The following is a 25,544-nucleotide window of genomic DNA, read 5'->3' as shown; positions in this document are numbered from 1 at the left end:
TCAATATGACCTAAAAGGACCTTAAAAGTAGAAGATTGTTGCATGGAAGGAAGAGTTCTAAGTGGTTGTAAGAGCTCATAAGGATCATGTTTTTGCATTGATCTTTGAAGACGTTCGGAAGTGAAGTTTTTTTTTTTCGAATGAATAGTGTAAATTTGGAAAGACAACATTATAAAATAAAAATTTCTTTCTCTTTTACACAAATCAAAAATATATACAATTTAAATGAAAAAAATTAACTTATAAAGAAAAATATGAAGAAATGTTAATTTTTATTTACTTATAAATTCATTTTATAATAGGCTTTAAACATTTTTTTTAGCTATTTTAATCGAGTATTTTGGATTGCAAGAAAAGATTAACTTCGAAGCCGCACATTTTATCCCTCTTAAAATAAATGCACCTTGAAATAGGAACGTGTATTAACAAATAAATATTACATATTTTAAAAATGTTTTTAAGTGGGCCTTCAAAGAGCAAATATGAAAACATTTGGCGTAAAGGTCTTAAAGATGTTTAAAAGACATTTTTTTTTATTTCCTATTGAAAAAAAAAAATGTCTTAAACAATTACATTTTATTTTAAAAATTATCAAAGACTATAGACAAATTTAAAAAAAAACACCAAACCATAATCCCGAGAGATGACACCAAGACAAAAAAAATTGTGACTGCATGTGGCCGGAAACAATAAATATAAGTGCACGTTATTTTTCAAATGTATTATTTTTATTTTATTTAGAAAAAAAAAAAAAATATTATGTAATTTTAGATCAAAAATGTGATATAATGTCGCTAATAAGTACAAACATGGCAGGAGTTTTAATAAACATTTAAAGCGTAAACAAATTTACCAAGAGCTATTTTATTATTTTTATTATAATACTATAATAGTGTCTAGGAAATTCTACATGAAATTTTCAATATGTACGAGTATTCAAAGATTTAAGAACAAAATAAGCCAGATTGTGTGTTAAATAAAAAAAAAAGAAAATAAAAACTTTTTGCACTGTTTCTCTTTAATAAATAAAAGCAAATCATATTTTATATAAATAACCGTGCATTTTTTTAAATGTAAATTTTAACAAAAAAAATTATATATTGAAAATTTCAAATAGAAAAAACCCGTTGATATGAGTATAAGGACGTATACAAATAATCTTATTTTATTTTTTTATTATTTCTTTTGATAAAACAATTATTTTATTTTGTATTTTAATTTGTTGCCTCTTAAGTGTGCATATTTTATTTAATTTTATTATTTATGAATTTTTTTTAAACATATTTTCTTATATAAAAAAAAACAGCGGACATCGTTTTTATCTTGAAGAAAATTCGATAGTGCAAAAAACATTTATTTCCTTAGTTCTAAATACGAAAATTACATAAAATTTCAAATGCACACATTTTTTGATAGTAATAAAGCCAAGCGTTTTATTTTTTTTTTGTTTTTTGTATTAAATCTTAAACAATTATTTATTGTTAAATAAATCATAAAATGGGCGCGTCAAATTTTAAATTAAAAAAAAAATTAAATATTACTAGGAGTTAAAAACAGAACACAATAAAACTTTAAATACAAACAAAAAAATGAAAAAATAAAACAAACAAAAAAATATGTTATGTACACAATTTACAATATAAAATAGAAAAACAATCACTTTTACCAATGTATTTTCTAACAAAGAAAAAAAAAATGTGTGGGGGTCATAAATTTTGAAGTAATTCCTTTTTAAATAAACACATTATTATTTGTTCGAAATGGAAAAAATTTGTACGAAGACAAGACTATTATACTGGTAAGAATAAAGAAGAAGAAAAGTTATCACTGTTTTCCTCAATAAAGTTTTAAACACATAAAGCATTATTAGGGCAATTAATATAATGATTCATTGCATCAGCGTGAAAAGCTTGAGAGAAAATCTAAGTGAAGTTAAGTGTCATATTTGAATTTTTTTTATTTTTTTCAGCGCATAAAGGTGTAAAACAACAACTTAAGCTTTGGGGTTATGCCTGTCATTTAGTGTCATTCATTAGTTTAGAAGTTGGCTTTTGACTTTTTTTAAATCTCTCTCATTTTCATACAAAAAGAAGGAAACGAAAAACTTCAAAAAACGATTACGTAGTCAAAACTCGAAATTTTTCACTTAAACACTATTGAAAAAGTGAAAACAATGAGTGACACGAAATAGTAAAAAAAAAACAATTTCTGATTCTCAAATTTCTAATTAAAATTGATTGTAATTGATTAGAGTAAGGGCCATTGAATTTAGGGGTACCGAAGGTGGCCCGAAATTACTCTACTCTATATGGAGAACGAAGGCAGCCCAATTGTTTTTCTTTTTATTTTGACTTTCACAAAGACGTCCCTTTTTTAAAACCTACCATCTTAGAAAAACATGTCGCCATAGTGTTCGCTTTTGTTTTTTGCCCTTCCTCTGAAATTTTATTTATTATTGAGAAGGGTGCAACTGGTAATTTTTGCATAATTAGTAATATGGTGTCACTAGTGAATACAAGAATTATTAAAAAAGTTAAAAAAAATTAACATAGTTTTTGAACAAATATTGTTTAAATAAAATGAATTATACTAGAATTAGCATTAAAAGCTAAAAGCTTGACTGGGCTCAATCCCAGTCGACATGAATATTTAATTTTTTTGCAATTAAGCTAATACTTTAATAAGCTGAAGTTTAGGTAAGTATTTCCGAAATAAAAAAAAATATATTTGCATCTGAATTCGATTTCAGGACATTTATGCCAGTAAAAAAAGGGTTTGCCCATGCAAAGTCTATCTAACCACTTAAATACATTTTGAGATCAAAAAGTAAAAAGAGATTGATTAATTCGAAAGTACCTAGCAAAAGCTGCAAAAGGATTTTTTTTATAGAGGAGTCATAAGAACATCTTCTTAAAATTTCCGTACAATTTTCATATGTTTTTGAACTTGACATTAAAACAAAAAATGTCATAAAAATATTTGTAAAATAAGTGAATGATGACCTGCTGATCCATAAATTGTGCTCCTTTTTTGGGCCTAGTGGTTTATCGTACTATAGCTTTCCCTCGAACTTGATTCCTTTTAGAAATTTTAGTATTTCGAGTACTGCCATAGACGGTAATTGCTATAATTCAACTTAGCATTTGTTTAAATCTTTGATGTTTTACTGCACTGCCGCTGCACAGACTAAGCCTTGCTCATTGCATGTTTGTATATGGCACTATTTTTTTGCTCAATGGTAAGATGTGCTACTAATGAACCCAACTCCAGAGTTCAATCCCAGAATGATTGTAATTTCTTTTTTCTTCTGCTAAAAAAATCCTGTGTTTAAAATAATAAGGACAACCTAATCTTACCTAAAAGGATTTTCATCTCTGAGGAAAAAGCAAAGATTCCAAAATGTCAAGATACAGAAAACCAAAAAAAAAAAAAAATACTTTTAATTTTTGTAAAGCACGGGAACAGGTTTTAGTTTTGTAAATAGTGAAATATTGAAGTCAGTTGAACTCTTCGGTAATTAACGCTCATTCTTCGTTTGTTGAAGATTTGATGTATGCTGATGATTTGGTGCTAATTCTAATGTACGACAATTCAGCATATGTTTAGCAAATCGCGCATTTATTATTTTTTTTTTTTTCAGTTTTCAGGAAATTTAAAACTTTAAAAGTTTATCGCTGGAAAACATGGAAAAATGAAATTTTTTTCTTGATAGATTGTTTGAGAAGCTTAGCGAGAAAGACATCATCGAAAAAGTAAAAAAGCCTTTACACAGAGAGTTAAATTCTAAGCAATCTAGGCTAACCGAGCTATGATTAGGGTGTTTGGAACGTAAATACATATGTAAATTGATTAATTCAATGAAGGACCTATGTCAATAATGATCTTAATCAATCAACCGAACTGGCTAAAGAGCTTTCTTGGTTCAAGCTTGTAATCCACATCATGAGGTATTCAAAAAGTGTTACTGTTGAGTACCCTAGGAAGGTCACGGATTTATTTTTAAGAATAATTATAATTTTAACAAGACAAACAAATAAGAAAGTATCAACCCTAACCCTCAAATTTATGTGATTTGCAAAGTAATACTCAAAGTGTCATTCCATAGAACATGATGAAGTTCCACGAGTTTTCTAGTTATTCCTCCCCATACAAGTACAAGTACTCTCTTATCTTTCACTTTTGAAATTAACCTTCCTTCCATCTAAACATTATCAAAAAATGCATCATAGACACTTTTTTTTCATATTTGCTTCAAAATAAGAAAAAAAAAAAATAAAGTCAACTTAAGGCCAAAGTTCTTTGAAAAAATTAAAAAAATACAAAAAAAAAAAAACCGACTATGTAACATTCTATAGAGGTTCTTTAAACATAAACCACCTACCAACCCTCCTAATGCCTGCACTACTCTAGTTCTCTCAAAAACAAGAGTACATCATGCTCAAGTAGGATTCGTCACATCGTCACATCCATTCCATCATCATCCTATTCTACATAATAAACATAGAATGAATAACAACGATTCACATGGAAATGGTTAATTATAAAAAAGCGGTAGACACATACTCTACATTTTTTTTTTTTTTTTTATTATTTTTTCATCATAATAACGGACGACTTTTCTATTATACAGGAACAACACAAAAAAAAAAAAAAACAACAAAAATCCACTTCAATAGAGAAGAGAACATTGTACTCAAAAAACTTGAATAAAGAAACAAAGAAAATTATAAAAAAAAATGATGACTGACAATAGTAGAACACTCTCCCTTCCTTCTAAAATACTCCTATAGGAACCCTATAAATGAGGGAACACAAACTAACGACGACAACAACTACCAAATTTCTGTACTTTGCATAACATCAAATTTCTGAAGGATTCTCTCTCTATGCTTTTTAGTATCACCAGTTGGTTGGATTATTTTAAAAGGCTTCAGCAAAACACCTTCAATAAATGATTTTTGATATTTTAATTGAGTATTTGTCGTAAATTCACAATCTGATTCATCAACATCGGTATTAATATCGACACTAGCGCCACCACTTTGATCTGAAGTGTCAAAATTCTCTAAAGATTTATTTTTCAAATAAGACGAATCCATTGAATTGGTTGTTGTCGATAAAGAAAATTCATCTACAAGACGTTCAAAAGATTTAGCAATCTTCCGAACTTTATTAGTTTCTACAGGAATTGGTGAATTTGGCAACTTACCAACAAATTCGGATGGAGTTTTCATATCGATTTGCATGTCATCTGTATAAATCATACAGGTACTCTTGCAAACTAATTCATCATTGGCAAGTCTATAGCTATTATTACGTTTTAAAGGTCTTTGTTGTTGTTGTTGCAATTGATTTATATTGCTATTGCCACTAAGCGCAGCAGTTGTAGTAGTAGTTGAATCTTCTTCTACTTGCAAAGGCTTATTTAGGTCACGAATCGATAAGTCAGAAGTAGAACCCTCCCCTCCCCTAATTTTTCTAGCAAATGTTGTCAAATGCATTGGTAAATGTTTGTCAGTAATTTTATTGTTTTCTATACAATTGTTATTAATATTATTATTATTATTGTTGTTGTTGTTGTTGTGATTGATTGTAATTGTGGATTGTGTGGAATGTATATTTGTTAAGCAAATTTTTATGTTATTTACATTAAATTTATTATTATTATTAGTTACATTAGAAATAATAGCCTTACCTTCATCTAATACTGTACTGGTTGATGCTGTCGAAGATGTTGATGTCGATGACGAATTTGAAGATGACGTTAAAGTTGATGATGATGAAGTGGAAGATAATGATGATGGCATTGGAGCCATTATAGTTGCCATTGTTTGGGGTAATGGAGGCGGTGGTCTATCTAGACACTTTGTCGTCATATTAACTATTAACGGTGGTCGATGCTGCGATGTGGAACTTATTATTGGTCGCACATTTGGCACTTTTCTATTGACAAAACCGCCATTGATATTATTAGTTTTTGTAATAATCAAACTTTCACTGGGTGGAGGAGCGTCAACGTCGTCGTTACTATTTCTAATGATCTGATGATGTAGATGGCGATGATGCTGTTGGTCTTGGTTTGGATTGTTAAAGGACGATAGAGCACTTTCGGTTTCTTTTACGTACGGTCCAGGTGCGAATGTTGTATGCGCTCCTTTGCGACGTTTCAAACTATCTGAATCGTAAATTGCTTTCCCCTGCGAATTCATTTTGACACGCGCACCACCAACCTTATTCGCCGTTGCTGATATTACCGCCGACGATGTGGATGGTGATGTTATTATTTCATCCTCTTTTACTCTTTTGCTACTGCTGCTACTTCTACTTGGGGATGATACTTGATTTGTGTCGTCATTTCCTGATGCTGCGCACGACAACTGACTATTGATTTTTTCATCATCAACATCATCATCATCGTCGGCGGCGGTATAAAGTGCAAAAGGATGCGCTAGTATGTTATTGCCTTTCGTCTGCGAATTGCGGCGAATATTGCATGGCAATTCATTCAGTGATATATATTCTTTCTTTTGGAATTCACTACCGGGAAGAATTCCCGAGGAAGAAGAAGGCAAAGTTGTGGGATCTAAATTGCGACGAACTATGTCATTGGAATAGTAAATTCCAAGATTACCTCCTGTTTTTTTGTTATTATTGTTATTGCTTATGTCGGCAATAGTAACATATTCACCTGCCGCATCATAAATATTAGCATCGTCCTGTTCTTGCAGTTTTATAGGGGATTTTCTTTTATTATTTGGAAGGACAACTTTTAATTTATCAAGCATATTATGAAGTGGATATTGAAGAGTACGTTTCAAGTGGTTTAGATTGTGATCTTTTTTTGATGATGTGGAATCTATCATATCAATTGTAGCATATGGGGTTGCATAATTATTAACGGTGGATGGTGTTGTTTCTTTGATATTTTCATCATCACTTGTAGATGGTGTGATTATACACATTGATGGTATACGTTTGGCAGTCATGGCAGTCTTTTGTTTGATTCTTTCAATACGTTCCACACCTTCCAAATCTGAACTCTCAGAGTATTCAACTTCAGAACATTGTTGTGGCAGGGGTAAAGGTTGTGCAGAACGTTCGGCAATGCGCTGTTCAAAGGTAAAATCACTTTCTTGACTTGCCGGCGAAGAGTCAGTGTTGTTGTGTTTTTCTTCCGCAACCTCTTTTGCAACCACTGCCAAGACATTTCTTTTGATTGTACCAGTTCGTTCTAATGTACTTCCCACAGTGCTGCTTGAGTAACTCCTTTCGAGTGTACTTGTACTAGCACTATTGTTCAATTTCGAAAGAGAACTAATGCGTTCGGGTACATCTGGTCCATGGTCGTTGACCAGGAGAGTGGTACAGACGGTGCCAGCTGAACTGGTCGTTGTGGATGTTGAACCTCTGCCAAAGAGTTCGTATTCATTTTCAGCAGTTAGAACGGTTTGATTTGATACACTGCCAAAAGAATAATTACTGGGATGGGTTGAACTTGTCTGCAATGGCGACATTGGTTCCTCTTCTTTCAATGTTCGCAGACCGGAATCCATGTGGAAGGAGGTGTAATAGCCTTCAGTGTCGCAGGAGTATGCTGAGCTAGTCTCGTCGTCGTCATTTACCTGCAAGTCTGGGGTGGCAGTACCTTCACTCGTTACACTGCTCGATGCCGATGTGTTTAAAAATCGTCGTCGGCTTATTATTGAACTTGGTGGACCACTGCCAGGATGGAAACTACTTACATTTAAAGATGTATTGGAGGCACTTGATTTAGGTTGTATGGTTATTTCGCTACCAATTGATGTACGACCTGATTCGGAACTGGCACTCCAATTGCCACTGGATGAATGTGGTTCATCTTTGTTATGGCCATTGTTATTGATACCGTTGCGTCGTTGACGATTCAAGGACGAGGTATCGCGTAGTTTGACATTGCCGCTGCTGCCGAGTGCAATTAGTTTTTGTGCAACCCCATTTTGCGACATTTTGCCATTATTACTGGCCAATGAAACGCTCTTCTCTGAGGAGGAATAAGAAGGTTTTCGTTCGTGCGAAAATCTGCTATCCTTTTCGAAAAGTTCATTCTTTTTGCTTGTTAGTTCGTGAACAATGCATTCATCATCGATGTCAATTTCGGCGGTGGTGGTGGTTTGACTTGAACCTGATTTTGGAGGCGATGATTTATTGGTATTAGTTTGATGTCCTGATGACGATGACTTACTACTACCGCTATTGGGTGTTATAAATTTAAAACGATTACGACCCCATTGTTTGAGGGAATTCAAACGTGTCAGAGTGCTTTTGCCTTTGTCATATGGCAAGGCAACAGATTCTTTTTTTAAGATATCGCTCGATTTGCTTCGACCAAATTTGTTTTTTTCATTGTCATTTGTGGTAATATTATAACCTTCATTTGGATTGACGGTGTCACTTGGAGTTGTTGTAGATTCTGCTAAATTATTCTTACCGCTACTATCATGGGTATCCGTCCTGTTTTTTTTTTTTTTGTAAAAGGGGGGATGGAAATGTGTAAAAATAATATTTTTTTTTCTAATTTTTTTCTATTTCTAGGATGGTTTAATAATTCTATTTCAAACTTCAGTATTACACTCAATTTTTTTATTTTTTTTTTATTTATTTTGATTTTCTAATTGATTTGTGAGTATTTTTTATTATTATGAAGGCTCAAAAGAGCAATAGTCAATAACAGACATAGAAATATAGGGGTTTTTTTCTTATCTCTTTTTTATTGAATCAAATCATTCCCCATGGAAGAATCTATTAAATCGTTTCCAGTTTGTGCATTTTTTTTTTTTAATTTATGGAAAAGATGCGCACTGATTGAATTTAAGCAATCAAAAATTTTGTCGATTGATTAGAGTGAATTCTCGGTTTGGATTGAGGGGGGGAGCAGCATTATAATTAAGTGTGAAGACTTTTTTTTTATTGAAAGGTCTTTGGAATGATTATTTTGTATTAGAGATTTTTTTTATTGCTGTGATATAATTGGTTTTTTGTTTTGTGTTTTGGAGGAATTAAAAAAAGAAGGAAACGAATTGAAATTGAAAATTTTTATTGGTAAAATTTGTATTGAACTGTAACAAAAAAAGAAATTAACATTTTGATCATTGATTTGTGAAGTAGTTAATTGTGCGTCTATAGTTGTTGTTTGGAGCGAATGAAATTTGTTTTATGGTATGGAAATTATACAACCAACAAAATAGAAATTAGTTCAGTAATTTTAAATTGATAGGTTTTGGCATTTAGATTTTTAATTAAAAATTTTTTGTAATTAAAAAAAAGATTTAATATTTAGTCAACGACTACTGTTTTTGAGCCAAAAACTTACTTAATTAAAAATATCTCGGCCAATAACATAGATATCGGAAAAATTCAAACAGTTTTTGGAAGAATAAAATATGTTCTCATAGACACCGTTACAAATTTGTTTATAATGAATTATCCCACATAAAAACATAACCTCGAAAACAGCAAAATTACGCTTTTTTACTTTTTATAACGGTAATATTTAAAAAACGGAGACCTTGACTTCGGATTTGAGTTTAGCACCCCAAAAACTACTAGAAAAGTATATTTTGGTTCTTGTAGCAAAAAAAAGTTCAATTTTGTTGACCAGTTCTATTAAAAATAAATATGCGGCAAAGTTTAAACATGCATAACTTTTTTTTCTTATGAATTGCACTAAAATTTTCTTTCAGATAATGAAAGGTTATAAGATTTCAAATCGAATATAAGAAAAATGGTTTTCCTACATACTCCAGAAGTTAGTAAAAAATGCCATTGCCATTATAACAAAATCAATTATTTATAAATAATTTTTTTTTTTGAAAATTTTTTTTTAAGTAAATTGTTGTGTGTACAATTGGTAATATGTGTACCAAGTTTCATTTATTTTTATCATTTAATTACTGAGATATAGCCATTTTAACAAAAAGACCTGAAAAATTTCATTTGTCTATAACTTTTAACAAAATTGAAATTTTTCAAAAATACTTTGGAATATTATTTTTAACATATAAATCTTCCAATATATACAAAAAAAGTATCAAATTCGAGAAGTCGGTTTTAGGTGGCCCACTTGAGAAAATTTGACTCATTACAAAAATTTGGTTTCATAATAACTGAACTTTGATTGAATTTTTTATCGGAAATTGTGCCGAAACACGATGGTAGACATTTATGTTTCTAATCGCTATTAATAGACTTTCTAGTAATACTAATATGTATCGGTTACCCCTCGTGCAAGAAATCTGCTGCCAGTTCTTAGAATAAGATCTGATTTTTCAATCATCAGTTGAATTCTATCAGAAGAATAATGTCAATATAAAAAAGCACTAAAAGTAATAAACGCTTGTTTTTGACTCGAAAATTATTGCAGTTTTATTATACGGTTACCAAACACGAGAATCTACGAAATGAAATTCTTTCCAAGGGCCATGGAAAGATTTATTTTGAAGGTTAGGTTATCTTAACGGAAGACGATGTTTGCAGATGGTCTATATAAAAAATTTGGAACATCAGATGATTGATGCTACGAAAAAACAAAAAGTGAACATCACTTGAAAAAAAAAAAAAATTGGAAGACCAACCGGTGTGGAATATAACTATACCAATGAAAGTGGTAAATGAAGTAGGAGGCTTATAATTAATACTCCACAAATTTATTGCATAACACATACACTAAAAATATGTAAAATCAAAAATTACGATGTTAAAACCATAATCTATGACTGTAATTCCACGGGCGTTAAAAGTTCTAGGTACTAAATTTCGAAATAAAATATTCTAAATTTTACTGTTTAAAGTGACTTTTTTTAAATTACGATATTTTATGGCAAGAATTTCTGAAACAGTACTAAGTTGGACTCCTTACAGTCCAAATCTCAATCCGATTTAGAATATCTGGTCAATAATTAAACTTGAAGAATTAAAAAAAACTACTTATACTGGAACACGAGTCCTCCATCCACATGGAAAAACCTCTCTGAGTAATTTTTTCACCGATGTGCAGCTGTAATTAAAACAAGAGAAGGTCCAACAAAGAACTAATTAGATAAAGAATGTTTCTGAAAAGCAAGACAAAAAAAAAACACTGCACCAATAAAGCATTTTTCATTCCTTGAAAATGAGACAGGTACATACAAAAAAAAAAACCTCCTCCTACGGTATAATGACTTTTTGCTCCCGTGACCGCGTGTGAAAAATGTTAAAACATTAAATGTTTCATGAAATGATTAAAGCCGCACAAGAAAACAAATCCTCATCAAAAAAATATCGCACCTTCAGACGTATAGTGTTACAACTAAAAAAGTGTCGATTTTGAATTAGATCGATATTCGATTCACAAGGTCAATTCCTAAATAAGTATCAAATGGCATGACTCTTTCTGAAAAACTCTATTTCTCTGTTTCCCACAAAAACAGCCTTGCATCCAAAGTATTTTTATGAACTCCTACGATTTTTACTGGCCAGAAAAAAGTTTGAGGTTTTAATCAAAAACCAACATTACGATGATGGAGAATTCCGAGAAAGTGGGTCTCGCAATTCCGTCCGTGCGTCTGTGTGTCCATCTGTACACATTTCCACAGCCTTAACCGGATTTTGGTACAGATAATTTTTATAGAATTCTGAGAGTTGTTTATTTTTATATCTCACTTAGAAAGTGTACCTACCTCCCATAAAAATTTTTCAAGTTATACCAAATGTCCCGAAAACGTTGATTTAACTTTGCACACGTAATATTCAAAGCAATTGCAATAAAACAGCATTTTTAGTATTTCTCAAAAAAGTCAAATACCTAACAAAAAACAAATTTTTCATTTAACAAAATTTTACCCTAAATGTCGACTCTTCCCCATCATTAACAAAATTTCTTTAAAATTTATTTAGAGACAGCTCCAAAAATCTACAAGTAAACTAACATGAAACATGAAAGTGTTTTGTGTTGCAAGAGCATTTTATTTATTTCTGTATTAACGAATCATTTTTAGCTGTTTTGATTAGGTTCCATTTTGGTCATAGTTTTTTCACTACTTATCCCGAATTTTATATTCTCTTAAAAAAAAAAACACCCTTTTATTTAAGATAATGTTATGGATTAATTTCGTCTTTCATTCAACAAGTGCAAAGCAACTTTTTTGACAGACAATATTTCTAAAATATTAAAACATTTTTTTAAAGAGTTGAGCATTAAGGACAATTATCTCTTCACTAAGAAATAGTTAACGTATTTCGAATCTTTAAAGTTTGAGGGGGCAGAATGTTTGATGGTTTTTCATTGACGTCCATAAAAAGTGTACTAAGGATGTCCTCGTAGGTATGCGTTTTGGCAAAGTGTTTTCCTAAGTCAAATTCTGAATCCAAGTGATCTTTACGAGGACGTTACGCTATATTTCTTGCTGTAGGAATAAAAGGCCATCAACAATATAGATCCAGGATATTATAAATCTTTTCGACTGATGTATAGCATTAGCATATATAGAATTATTTTATAAAACTTTAATATTTCAAAACACCTTACGAAAGCGGAAAAAAATTTATATTTGTCTGATTGCATAAAGCTTTATGATTTATAATGAAAAGCAAAATTTGTAAAATGTTTAATGAAAATAATGTGGTGCAATTTTATTTGCTTTTCATTTACAAAATAAAATTAAAATTAAAAACAAAAAGCAAAAGACAAGTAGTTGTATTTTATACACGACGATAAATGTGCTTTTAAATACTCACAAACCATTTATATGAAAAAAAAATGTGTATTACTGAAGTTTGATATATTTTTTAAACCATTTTTTTTTTGTTTAAATATATATACAAGTGTACCTTAATTTTTTAATTGATGTTTGTTAGGCGTTAATTTGTTATAACTGTTATTTGTCAAATAAACAAAAATAAAACAAAAAATTTTAACAAAAAAAAAAAAAAATAATAATTTTGGTGGAACATTCCATATTACACTATATGTTTTGTTTTTTTATATTTGTTTCAATATAAAAAAGGGGACATAAAACATGCCTCTATTTTGTATGTATATTTATATAGTGATAGAAAAAAATCGATTATATTTGCCAAAAATAATAAGAACAACTTTTATATATTAATTTAAAAAAATATTTATACGTTTTCTATTAACAACAGCATAACAAACCAGACACAATAATGATAATAGTAATTTATTTATAATTTTGTTTAATAATTTTCAAAAAACGACATTCACATTTATATGAAGTTATTTATTAATACAATTTTGGTTTTTAATTTAGAAAAAAAAAAACCAACGAAATAAAAAATTCAAAAAACAACAAAACATACCCATTAGCTGCATCCTGAATCTCTTTCTGATCAATTCCTGCAATTGTATTCCTTCGTTTGCCACGAACTTTACGTGATCTCGAACGACGACTGACCGTTTGCACGTCATCGTTCAAATTATTACTCTCGGACATGCCAAGGGCACAACCTGTCGTTGATTTTCTGGCCAGGCACATGCGTTCAAAACGTTTTCCAGATGTGTCCACTGAGATTACTTCGGCAGGATATCTTAAAAAAAAAACGAAATAAAAAAAAATTAAAAATAAAAGTCAAGTTTGAGATTTATTATGGGTTGGTCACACGAAACCATTAAGTTAAAAAAAAAAAAACGTGATGTAATGTTTCCTTTGCTGAAAAATTAACCTTGACCCCTGGTTGGATAGAGCGGGGCTACATAAAGTCCAATTAATTTATTATTTTACTTAACTTAAAACACGTTGAGAAGTCTATTTCCCGTATTTGTTGCACGTATACAGGGTTTTTATGTTTTAAGATTTTATCAACCCTAACTTAATATGAAGAACTCAGAAAATACTGAAAAAAGATATTTCACCAACACGTACCTAGTGAATTTATTTTGCATGGGTAAGAGGTCAGAATCAAAAGTCTTTTAATACTATTGTCGCCACGATTAGTTACCAGGTCACAAAAACTTCCAATCGACATGGACCGATTTCAATGTTATCAACGGCAGCGTTTATACGAACCTTAGTCAAGTAATATCTACGATATTCTTTTGCTGTTTTTTTTTTTGTTTTTTTTTTTTTGTTCTTGAAAAAATAGGGTAAATTGTAGAAAACTGGGGTTAGAACTCTAATAGCAAAGATGGGTTATCCATTAGGAATCAAAAGTAATGTTGAACAAATCGTAGAAAAATTGGCAGTTTTTAGGACCATGAACTGAAATTTAGTCTGTTTCGAGCGAAAACGATAAATCGTGCAAAAAATGGCTAAGACATAAAGTGTTGGATATTTTGTCTTCTTGTATAATGCAATTACTATTTTCGTAAAAAATACGCCAGTAACATGAAAAAAAAACTTAATTTTCGGACTTTTTAGGTAATTTATCATCGTTTGTTTGATGAAAGAACTTCGAAAACTGGTCTTTTTAGACATTCTTATGAGCATCAAATGATCATAAGAATGCGTGTCAATTCCCTACAAATTTGTAGTAGTTGGAAATATATAATTTGACCAGTTACAAATCAAGCTATGCTGAAAATTTGGCGGATAAGATAGGTGGGACAAAAGTGCGTTGTACACAAACTTTTTTTGTCTTTCCAAAATTTGTAACTTAATTCCTAAGTACCTATCATTAAATATACGAGTTTTCTGGTAAAATTGTAAGTGACTTTTTTGTTCATTTTTTTTTTTCATAAAAATGAATTAATAAAATACTATGCTTATAACGCATTTTTCGAAAAAATTGGCCTCAAAGTCAAAAATTATCATGGACAAGAAAACTGGAACAATTTTAAGTTATAAAAACACTCTTTCTTAGCAATAAAAAAAAAAGCAGTTACGAAGTTTCTACCCTTAGTATTAACAGAGAAACTATTATCATTAACACGAGTAAAGGTATACCAAAGAAAGCTTTTTCTGAAATTATTGCTAAGTGGTATCAACTTTGAAGATAGAGCGTTATTGTAAAAAAAAAACTGGAAGAACAAAGCAGATGTGATAACTGGGACAAAAATTACTATCTACCATCATGATGAACAAACTCAGTATTTCAACGAGTCTTTAATAGGCATGTTGCTCTTGTAACAAAAAATTGGTTCAGAAATATTGGTATATCATATCAGATTCGGTCTCTGATGCTAGATTTGCGACATGCGTATAGACACTTGAAACGTTTCCATTCAAATAAGCATCTTTGCACCTACCTACGGTTCACTTCGTAACCAAGTCTTAAAAGCACTACGATTGAAAAAACGTCATAAATACTCTCCCGTTTAAATGATTCGCTGACCGGACGACAATTATTATGGAAAAATACTTCCACAAACATGTATTGATAAAACCAAGTCTTGTTTCACTTCCAGCACCATCTTTAGGCACGGCTTGCTTAAAAGAGTCCCCTACTGTTGTAAAGAATTTTACAAAATCAAATGATCACATATTTCGGTTTTACATACTTGCTGACAACTTAACAAAATGGTTTTAGGAAAGGTCACAGATGCATTGCAGCATTACTCTAAGTAAGGGAAGATTTGCCAAAACATCTATTTTTCCTAATAGTTTAAGATTTTGCGAAGGCATTCGATTTGGTTGACCACTCAGTATTTTTAGACAGTTTAACTTCTCGTCCTGTGACGTAAGGCTTTTGCGTCGAATGAAAGACATTTTAAACGTTTCAATTCAATTAAACAATAGATTGTCCCACCTCCTGACAACCTCCCTACAAACAATTTTGCTTCTATAAAGCTTTATAGAAGCAAAATTGTTAGTTGGGCTGTTGGGGTGTTCCACAAGGTTCGAGTTTGGGTCCTTTTTACTTGCTCTATAGGGCAAGTATTGGTTTCGTGTCGAAAAAAAAATTTGAGGTTTTAATCAAAACCAACATTACGATGATGGAGAATTCCAAAAAAGTGGGTCTCGCAAATCCGTCCGTGCGTCTGTGCGTCTGTACGTCCATCTGTACACATTTCCACAGCCTTAACGCGTGGATGGATTTTCTTCAAATTTGGTAGGTACAGATGATTTTTATGGAATCCTGAAAGTTGGTTTTTTTTTGTTTTTTTATATCTCGTTTAGAACGTATACCTACCTCCCATACAAAAAAATACGATATTGCGAATTTCTCGAAAACGGCTCTAACGATTTTGATTAAACTTTGTATACGTAATATTTAAAGCAATGGCAATAAAATTGCATTTTTATTTTTCTCAAAAAAGTCAAATACAAAAAAAAAATTTTTTTATATGAAAAAAAATTTAGTCTAAATGTCGGCTCTTCCCCAACCTCAACAAAATTGCTTTAAAATTTATTTTAGAGGCAGCTCGTAAAATATACAAGTCAACTAACATAAAAGTGCTTTGAACTGCAAGAGCAAGTACGTGCGACCCCAGTCGTGCATTTTATTTGTTCTCACTTTATGTAATTTGTGATAAATTATAGCTCAATTAATATGTATGCTGATGAAGATGTTTTAGAAATAGATTAAAGTTGCCAGTTAGGACTTATTGAACACTGTGTATGTGTGTATGTGTAAGCTGCCTCAATGAAGATCTTGAACAAATAGCATTTTCGTCGCAGAACAATAGTCTTTTATTAAACCCTCTAAAGAAAGTTGTTGACCTTTCTTACTTTCCTCTTCTGCTCTTACATAACTCACCAATTGAACATGTTGCAACTGCTAAAAATCTATAGGTATGGTATTGAATTGAGCTTTTCCAATCTTTAAAGTCCTTTTGTCATGTAATATCAACAAGTCACTATCAAAAGGAGGTGTAAGTCTCTTGTGCTAGTTCTTTAACCTATTTTTAATTTAAAAGCACAATAAAATCCTTCACCTTCAATCCATTCCAGTCAATTTAATAAGATCTAATCAACTGAATTATGTAAATAACCATAATTCCCCTATAAACAAAAACACACAAAATTAACCTTTAATGTATAATTAAGCTTACAGTTGATTAAATGCTTGAGCCTTATTTTATCATCATCCCCTATCAACTTCCTTAACACACAAAAGCAAATTAATAACCAATTAGCTGCACTTGAGTTGAATTAATTTGTGTGCACATGGTAACCCTATCAGGAAATAAGCCCGCATCTCTTCTCTACTCTACCGGAACAAAACAACACAAAAATTACAAACACACACACACACAGTAAAAATTTAAGTATGAAAATAGAACTCATACACTGGAAACATTATTCTCACTTCACCAAACCAGGAATAATAAATTAATGCGATTCGGTTGGTTGTTCCTGACAGCTTTTGACATGTGTGTGTCTATAGTATAGACTCTATAGGTACTCTATAAGGTTTTTCATCTGAAAATTCATTTAAATTTTATGTGTGGAAAAATACCTTAACCCCGACCACACAAAACAATTCAATTTAACACACAAAAATTTACATAAAACGGCTGCGGAGCTTGACATTAAAACTAGCTCATCCGTCAAACCGATAAAAAACAATTAATTTTCTCAAAATAAAATAGGATAGGGATGGGATAGGCGAAAGGGTTATTTTGGGGTTTGATGGGAGCGGTTGTTAAACTCTGGATGTTTATGCGTATATATGATGAAAGATTGTATATTTACCTTAAAGCTAACAATTTACATTGTTCCTCCGGGGAAGGCAGTCGATGGTTTAAAGGCACATCTTTGTTTATGTCATTAGGAATATTATGCAAATTATCATTACTATTATTAATGGAATAAATGGCGTCAACAGCATCAGCTGATAACACGGACGGAGATAGGGCTGGCGTTAGTACTCCATTATCACCAATTACCATCGATGTACTTATTGATGCATCAACACGATTCATACAATCGGGAGTTACTGTTACATCGCCAAGGGCCTCGGACGATGTCCATTTTCGAAGGTCTTCAATACCAGCCGGCTGAAAAGATACAAAGTAAGAAGTGTTAAGAGAGAAAATAATAAATAAATTGATAAAATAAATTTATTTTAATATAATTCTTATTGCAAGCAAAGCCTTAACTCTATTACAAGGGGCGGGCGTAACAGTTTAATTTCAGTGTTTATTTGGTAATTTCTGTTTTAACGTTAAGGTAAAAAAGTCCTTCCATATACCATATTAAAAAAAAACACCCTGGAAATGATATACAAAAAAGAACAATAACCACCTGGCAAAATTCACATTTCAGCTTCTTTAAAGTTCTCGTTTTGACTTCGATTAAGCTTCGGTAAGGGTTTTCCGACTTTATGACTTTATGAAAAAAAACATCTTTTTTTCAACAACATTAGGTTATCAAATTATCGATGCCAATATGAAAAGTTTCATATTTTTATTTTAAGTGTAAATATAAGAATGACCAGTATACCAATAAAGTACCAGGAACGTAACTTTTTCTTCATGACGATTACACATTTAGGAATGATTGACTTATCAGATCACTTTCTCACAATGCTAGCCGATTCCACGACTGTCCGATGTAGAATTCAGATTTCTTGTTATGATTTATGAACCAACTAAGCTTCGTATATATGATTGATCCAAATGTGATTCAAGTATACGAAAATTGGACAGCAAATTTCGGATCTGCACGTGTAATACACGGAAGTGAATCAAGACACCTGCATCCGAAAAACAAGTGAACTTCCTGGATAGCTACAAAGCAACTATAAAATATCTTTGAAATCCCATCTTCACGAAGAAAAACTAAGCACTTTAAAATAAAATCCCATGTGCTTTAAACAATAAGATTTTTTATTAGCATAAATGGAATCCGTTTAAATTCTGTTTAATTCAAGATGAATTTCACTTCATTTATTAAGGATTTTAATAAAAATGAAAGGATCTTATCAATTCTATGTGCATATTAATTGATATTAAAAGATTTTTTTTTGCTATTTAAGGGGTTATATCTAGTTGTAAGTTCAGAAAAACCTTCTTTTTTGTGGATTTTTTGTGAAGAGGCATTTAATTATATAAACATAAAGAATACATATCCATATAGCAAATTTAATGTATTAAAATAATTCGCTGTGTATTAAAAAAAATATTGGGTTCCGTTATTTTTGTAGTAGATCTCCTAGACGACCTCCAAAAAAAAGGTGTCTGGCGGTGAGCAAGATATCTCTGATCCAAGTCACTTAAAATTAAAAAAACCAAAAGATTCATTTTCAGGATAGACCAATGCAGGTAATGAACGAAGGAATAGCCAAAATTGATTTTTGACAAAATGGCGGCTTCCCAAAGAAAAAAATCGTTGTTTTTCACGAAAATTGACACTTTAAAGTGGCTTAAAAAATCGATTATTGTCAAAAACCTTTTTCCTTCGTTCATTACCTGACAAAAGTATCTAAGAAAATTGTGTAAAAATTTCAAGCCGATTACTCCAGCCGTTTCGGAGAAATTTTGCTCACCGCCCGACACCTTTTTTTTAGAGGTCGTCTAGGAGATCTACTACAAAAATAACGGAACCCAATATTTTTTTAAATACACAGCGAATTATTTTAATACATTAAATTTGCTATATGGATATGTATTCTTTATGTTTATATAATTAAATGCCTCTTCACAAAAAATCCACAAAAAAGAAGGTTTTTTTTGCACTTACAACTAGATATAACCCCTTAAGTCAATCAATATCAGAAAACGTAGGTATTGTATTTAGTGCTTTACACTTTATTTCAAATGGAAATCAACTTAAAAAAAAATTAAAATGGGTCCATATCAAAATATAAACATTGTTTTATTTAATTAAATTATACTCTTGAAATTGAAACATTCAAGAAATTAAGAAGATTTGTCCGCTAAATTTGTTGGACCGAAAATAATTTTATTGAAAATGGCTCCAACGATTTTGTTAACAAAATTCAAATGTTAGTATTTAGACCGTATGCATAAAAATAATAAATACTAGCAATATGGAATTAAAAAGTTTAAACTAAGTTTGATGTATTTTATTGTTTTATTTTATTTATTATTTGTAAATTTGTAATTAGTAGTCTATACTTGATGAAATACAGGGTGTCCCAAAAGTAATGGATCAAACGAAGTATGCTGATAGGGGATCTTAAGGGCTCTCAGAATTTGGTAACTTGTTCATCCCAAATCCTTACGGTTTTCGATTTAATGAGATTCTTGTGAAATTTCGAAAAATCCCTACTTTGCGACAGTATTTTGCTTCCTGCGCCCATAATTGATTTTTGTTTTTTTTTAAATTCTTTTACAAAAACATTGCCAAATAATTAGGAACAATTAATTGATCAAAATATTTTTTATTCCATAAGCCATATCGCTGCAAAATAACTAACAGTTTCAAGTTTTATAAAAAATCTATTTCTAACTTTTATTTGAGAGCAACACCGCAAAAAAAATTTGTATGGTGTGAGAATGGTTTATTATTTTAAAAAGTTGCCCTATTCTAGTTTTCAAAAATATATAAAAGTTTCCAAAGTTGCAGTTAGATCACAAAATATTACAGTTTGAATTCAACAAAACAGGGATTTTCAGAGCAAAAATACAAACAAAAATAGAAGCTTTTGTTCAAAGAAAAATAAACAAATAACAGTTCGAGAAAATTTGTTTATTTTAGGTTGTTTTTTGTTCTGAAAAACCGTGCTTTGTTGAATTCAAATTGTAATATTTTGCGATCCTGTTAAACGTTTCCGTTTTAACAAGATTTAAACTAATGCATTCTCAACAACCCCCTTGTGGGTCAAATCAAATCTGCACTTGTTTCTACAACGTAACGTGTTTACTAATTACATTTAACTTAAGTCGTCGTACATTTTTAATAAAAATAAATACTCATCGTAGAAGCTTACATTAACATCAATTAGATTTACACTTTAAAATGAGTCACAATCACAATAATCGTTGTCGCCAACGTTAAATAGCGTCGTCGACGGACAGTCGCTTCGTTGGTTTGATGAATTGCTCTACTTTATTTATGCAAAACTCATTCCTCTAACTTGACTATGAGCTCTAAAACAAACAAAAAAAAAACATACTAAATTCACTCCTTTTTTTCTACAGGTTTCGTGTTTTTTTCTAATTGCTTCAATTAATTTGATGGTATTTATAATGACTCAAAAAAAAAAAAAAGAAAGAAAAATGGAAGTTCTATTCATATCCCTAATGGTATTGAATCCTTTGGCGTGACTTGCAAACATTTCCCATGTGACTATGTTGCCATCAAAGCTTTAACAAATTCTTTTATTTGATAAGAGGTTTTTACCGCGATTGAGTATGTTTTTTTTTTTTTCTTTTTTTTAGTTGTTTTATTTATTGGCAAACAAACCCTTGGTGATGGTTTTTTTCAGACTTTAATTATAGCTTTTTATCATCGGAAGTTTTTGTTTGTATTGAGCTATAAGGAAGTAAATAAAAACATTAAGGACTATTTCCTGACAAAAAGTTTAATTATTCAAATTATAGTACTTGGCCCAAAAACTAATGCAAATAAAGGTGGTATAGGGTTTCAGGCCAAAATTAAAATTCAGTTTTTATTTAATGACATTTTTTAGACTTATAGAAGCAAAGTTCTAATTTTTTGAAGCTATTTCTTGAATAGTTTCAAGTCTTCTCAGTTTTTCGACTTTTTTTTATTCCATAGTTAGGAGTTATCAATGTTTTTATAATTTACAAAACATCGTTCTATAAACAAACTAATTCCGAATACAAATTATTGTAATGAAGCATTAAACAGAACACTTAAACTCAATTCAGAAATTCAAATCAATGTACATTATAGAGCTAGTGAAATGAATTATCTCTATGTTGGAACGAATAAAAAATAAAATGTCGTTCCACCTAATCAAGAAGCGATAACCTCTTTAATTTTATGCTACATCAACCTATTAGAAACTTTTTTTTTTAAATTTTATTTTGGATTTTTCATTTTGCGCACAAGAAAACTAAAAAAAAAAATAAACCGGCTTTTCCAATCGCTATCCATTTTTTGCCGCACACAACATGCAATAGAGATGACCAAACTAATAAAGAACAACTGTATATTTCCTACATATATCCAATAGATACAGGTAGATGGTAGAGGTATAACGAACGAATCGCAGCAGTCTCGGTAGGCAGGCAGGCAAGTCACCAAATTGGTCTTGTCATCCTTGCCATACATAGAAAAACATGATGCCAAAGAGATGCATATGAAGGTATATATTTTATAAGTAGAGAGACAAGACACAAGACATTCCAAAAAAATAAAAAAAAAAAATGGTCCCCTGAGTGTAGAAGGTATACATTCAAGCTTCAAGGAGAAATGTGTGACGTGTGAGCTAAAACAAAATGCTTTAACTATGTTTTTTTTTTTTGGTGTGACCAGAAGTTTTGATTTTCTTTTTCTTTTTTTTTTATTAAAAATTAATTTTTGGTGGGAGGGAGTCTATATTTTATCGTTTAGAGAGGAAGGGCCATTTTTTTTGCAAAATTGACATAAAGTGGGAAACTAATTTTAATAGCCTTTTTTCACTAGAGCCCAAATGAGATAAATAAGGACAGTTCAAATTAAATTTTTTTCTATACGATTTGACATTCGAAATGAGATATTTTGCGAAATTATCTTACTGGACTCTAGTGAAAACAGGCTATACAAAATCAACAAAATCTCGGAAATTGACTTTCTATCTCTTTTTGGACAACTATTACACTGGTTTACAAGGGTTTTGTTGCCGAAACAAAAATATACTTTGCTGAAGGTTTTCGGTGTGCTGAACTTGAATCCGAAGTCAAAAACAACTAATCAGCTCCCGTTTTTGAGAAAAAAACGTTTTTTTGAGTTCTTCGGATATTATTCTTTTGTATAAGGAAAATTGTTTGAGCATATTTAGTAACGGTTTCTATAAGAACTGTTTTCCATCTTTCGATACCTGTTTAAATCTTTTCAATATCTTTTGTATTGCCCGAGATATCTCAAACTGAAGTCAGTGGGTTTGGCTTCATATATCATAAAGAAGATAATGACATTATAAAATTTTTAAAAATACCAAACAACTGAGGATATCTCGGGCAATAAAAAAGATATCGGAAAGATTTAAACAGTTTTAAAAAGGTGATAAATAGTTCTTATAAAAACCGTTACTAAATATGCTCAAACAATTTTCCTTATATAAAAGAATGAGGTCCGAAGTACTGCATACTCTAAAGGTAATATTTCAAAAACGGGAGCTGATTAATTTTTTTTGACTTCGGATTCTAGTTCAGCATACCGAAAACCTTCAGAAAAGTATATTTTTGTTTCGGCAACAAAAAAAAAGTTTAATTTTGTTAACCAGTGTTATTATCATTGAATAATTATTACAAATAGTAGTAGAAACCCTGACAAACGGCCGATATTTATGTTGATGGCGTTAGTATCACCTATTACCCGATTAAATAAATTAAAAAAAGGAAGGTTAAACAAAAATTATGAGTTGAGGCGCGACCCTATAATGTAGTTCATCTTTCTTCCGGTGCCGTTGACGACTTAAAAATAACGCATTTTTTAAAACCACTCTTAGCAAAATATACAAAATCATGCTTTTTACAAATTCGTTTGTAACCAATCAATGAGCAATCAAAAGAATTGATCTGAAAATATTACCAGTTGTACACATCATTTACAAGGTTAAAAAAAGATAACACAAATAAATTTGGTAAATTATTTGTGTGAGTCATAGAAATTTTATCCTGACTTTTTAAGTTTTTGTTTTTTCTTAAAAAAAAAAAAAAAATATTACGCATACGCCCCAGTGACTTGCAAATCTAATGATTTGAAGTTATATGGTCTGGCGAAAATTTTCGAAGGTATTTATAAATCTAATTACTTTAATTACTTTAATAGAAAAAAACATGATTCAAATTTAAAAAAAAAAAACTCTTACATAGAATGAACAAAACTTAAAAAATTGAACTGCTCATATGGACCCGGTTTGAACCCGTATGATCCTATTTAAGCTATCTTTCTTCATTGTGTTGATAAAACTCTACAAATTTTAAGTTAGTCTAAGCACCTGCAGCAGATTTACTGCGCGAGAAGTAAACAATTTATATTAATATTCCAAAGTAATTACATTTTAATGATTCGGTCTGGATAACTTGAATTCTACAATCTTTAAAATAAGTATTAAACAAAAATTAGGAATGGTAACACCAACACATACTTTTGAATGCTGCACAGCACACACAATGTTTCTTGTTTGCAGATATTTATGTAGTAGAGGTACTATACACTTACCAATCTTATTTCAATTTCAGCATCAATTCTAGTTCTCATCTTGCGATTAGCCTTTCCAAAAACAGGCGTACAAACCAGTTCGTCGAGCGCACCTGTGCAGTTGTTGTCCAACGCCGCCGCCGCCGCTGCTGCTGCTCCTGCTGCCGTTGTGGTGTCATTTCGAGACGCCTGTAACCGGCACTCTTGTGAGATCTTAGCTGCTTCCTCGTATAGCACTTTAACGCTGGTAGGACGAGTTTCGCTGGTAAAGAGCTCTTTATGGAATGACTTGTCGCAATGGTAATGAGTTTTACGTTGCGCGAATGTTCCCAGGTCACTCTCAGCTAAAAAGAAAAAAAAAAAAGTGGAAACAAAAAATCAATTAAGCGAATTTTTCATAGGAAATATTTAGGATATTTGTATCTAATTATATAGTTTATTTTTTATAACTAAAAGTTGGTTAGAAAATTTTAAATTTGAATGGTTTTTGTAGGCAAAATTTATGCAAGTTGAGATAGGATTCAACGTTTTGTAACTCTTAACCAAAAAATCAAATAAATTACAAAAATTCGACTAAAGTTTTTGATTTATTGTGTCTACTTAATTGTCCAACCACAAGCACTTCCTTCTTTGCATTATAGAAAATGTGTTGTATACATGTATCTAAAATTCACACACCGTAAATTAATGAATACAAATAATAATGTTTGTGCACAATCCGAAACGGATTTAAACAACACGATTGAATAGAAGGCAACATGATTCCTTTTAATTTTGTTTTTTTATTTTGTTCTTTTCTTTGAATTTTGTATGCAATTAAATTTCAATGAATTCTCAAAGTGAATCTTTGAGCACGTTCGAAAGAGGTGCATTCATAAATTATTTATTCAGAACTCTGAAATTTTATGAAGTTTCAACTTTGTGGGGTTATGTATCTACTTAATTAAAAAAAAAAAAAAAATAATAATTGAATATACCAACATCGCAGAATTAGGTTAAAGAGTTGGAAGTCTACTTCAAAATGTTTAGGTACCTACATTAAATGGATGCCGTTGAAGTTGTGCTGAATTGTGCCATTAAATACTTACATGGCATGAAATTCTGGGACATGATGATTTTTAAAAATCTTTCATCAAAAAATAAAGAATTGGTCCAGATGTAATAAAAATTGGGGCAATTTTTTGACTGATTTGAAATTATTTTTTGTAAAACAAAAACTTTTTCGAAAAATGAAACAAACTAAAAAAAATGCCAATTTTTACCACCCGAACACGACAAAGTAAAAAGTTATGAGTTTGGATGATATGTACAAATACACTGCCGATCCATAGAATAGGTTCTTTTTAATAATGC

General features: G+C 30.7%; 1 protein-coding gene across 1 annotated transcript in view; it reads right to left on the bottom strand.

Moving 5' to 3' along the window:
• The window catches only part of LOC129916964 (serine-rich adhesin for platelets), a 114,629-nt gene that overhangs the window by 3,525 nt on the left and 85,560 nt on the right, over positions 1 to 25,544 (bottom strand). Inside the window, exons 3-6 of the mRNA XM_055997234.1 lie at positions 24,213 to 24,535; positions 17,607 to 17,911; positions 13,333 to 13,560; positions 5,696 to 8,490 (exon numbers count right to left, since the gene is read on the bottom strand). Coding sequence (XP_055853209.1) covers positions 5,696 to 8,490; positions 13,333 to 13,560; positions 17,607 to 17,911; positions 24,213 to 24,535 — 3,651 coding nt within the window. The remainder of the gene's footprint in view (positions 1 to 5,695; positions 8,491 to 13,332; positions 13,561 to 17,606; positions 17,912 to 24,212; positions 24,536 to 25,544) is intronic.

This window comes from Episyrphus balteatus, chromosome 3 (assembly GCF_945859705.1).
Source record: "Episyrphus balteatus chromosome 3, idEpiBalt1.1, whole genome shotgun sequence".
Taxonomy (NCBI): domain Eukaryota; kingdom Metazoa; phylum Arthropoda; class Insecta; order Diptera; family Syrphidae; genus Episyrphus; species Episyrphus balteatus.
The sequence above is the reverse complement of the archived record's forward strand: the minus strand, read 5'-3'. Positions and strand labels throughout refer to the sequence as shown.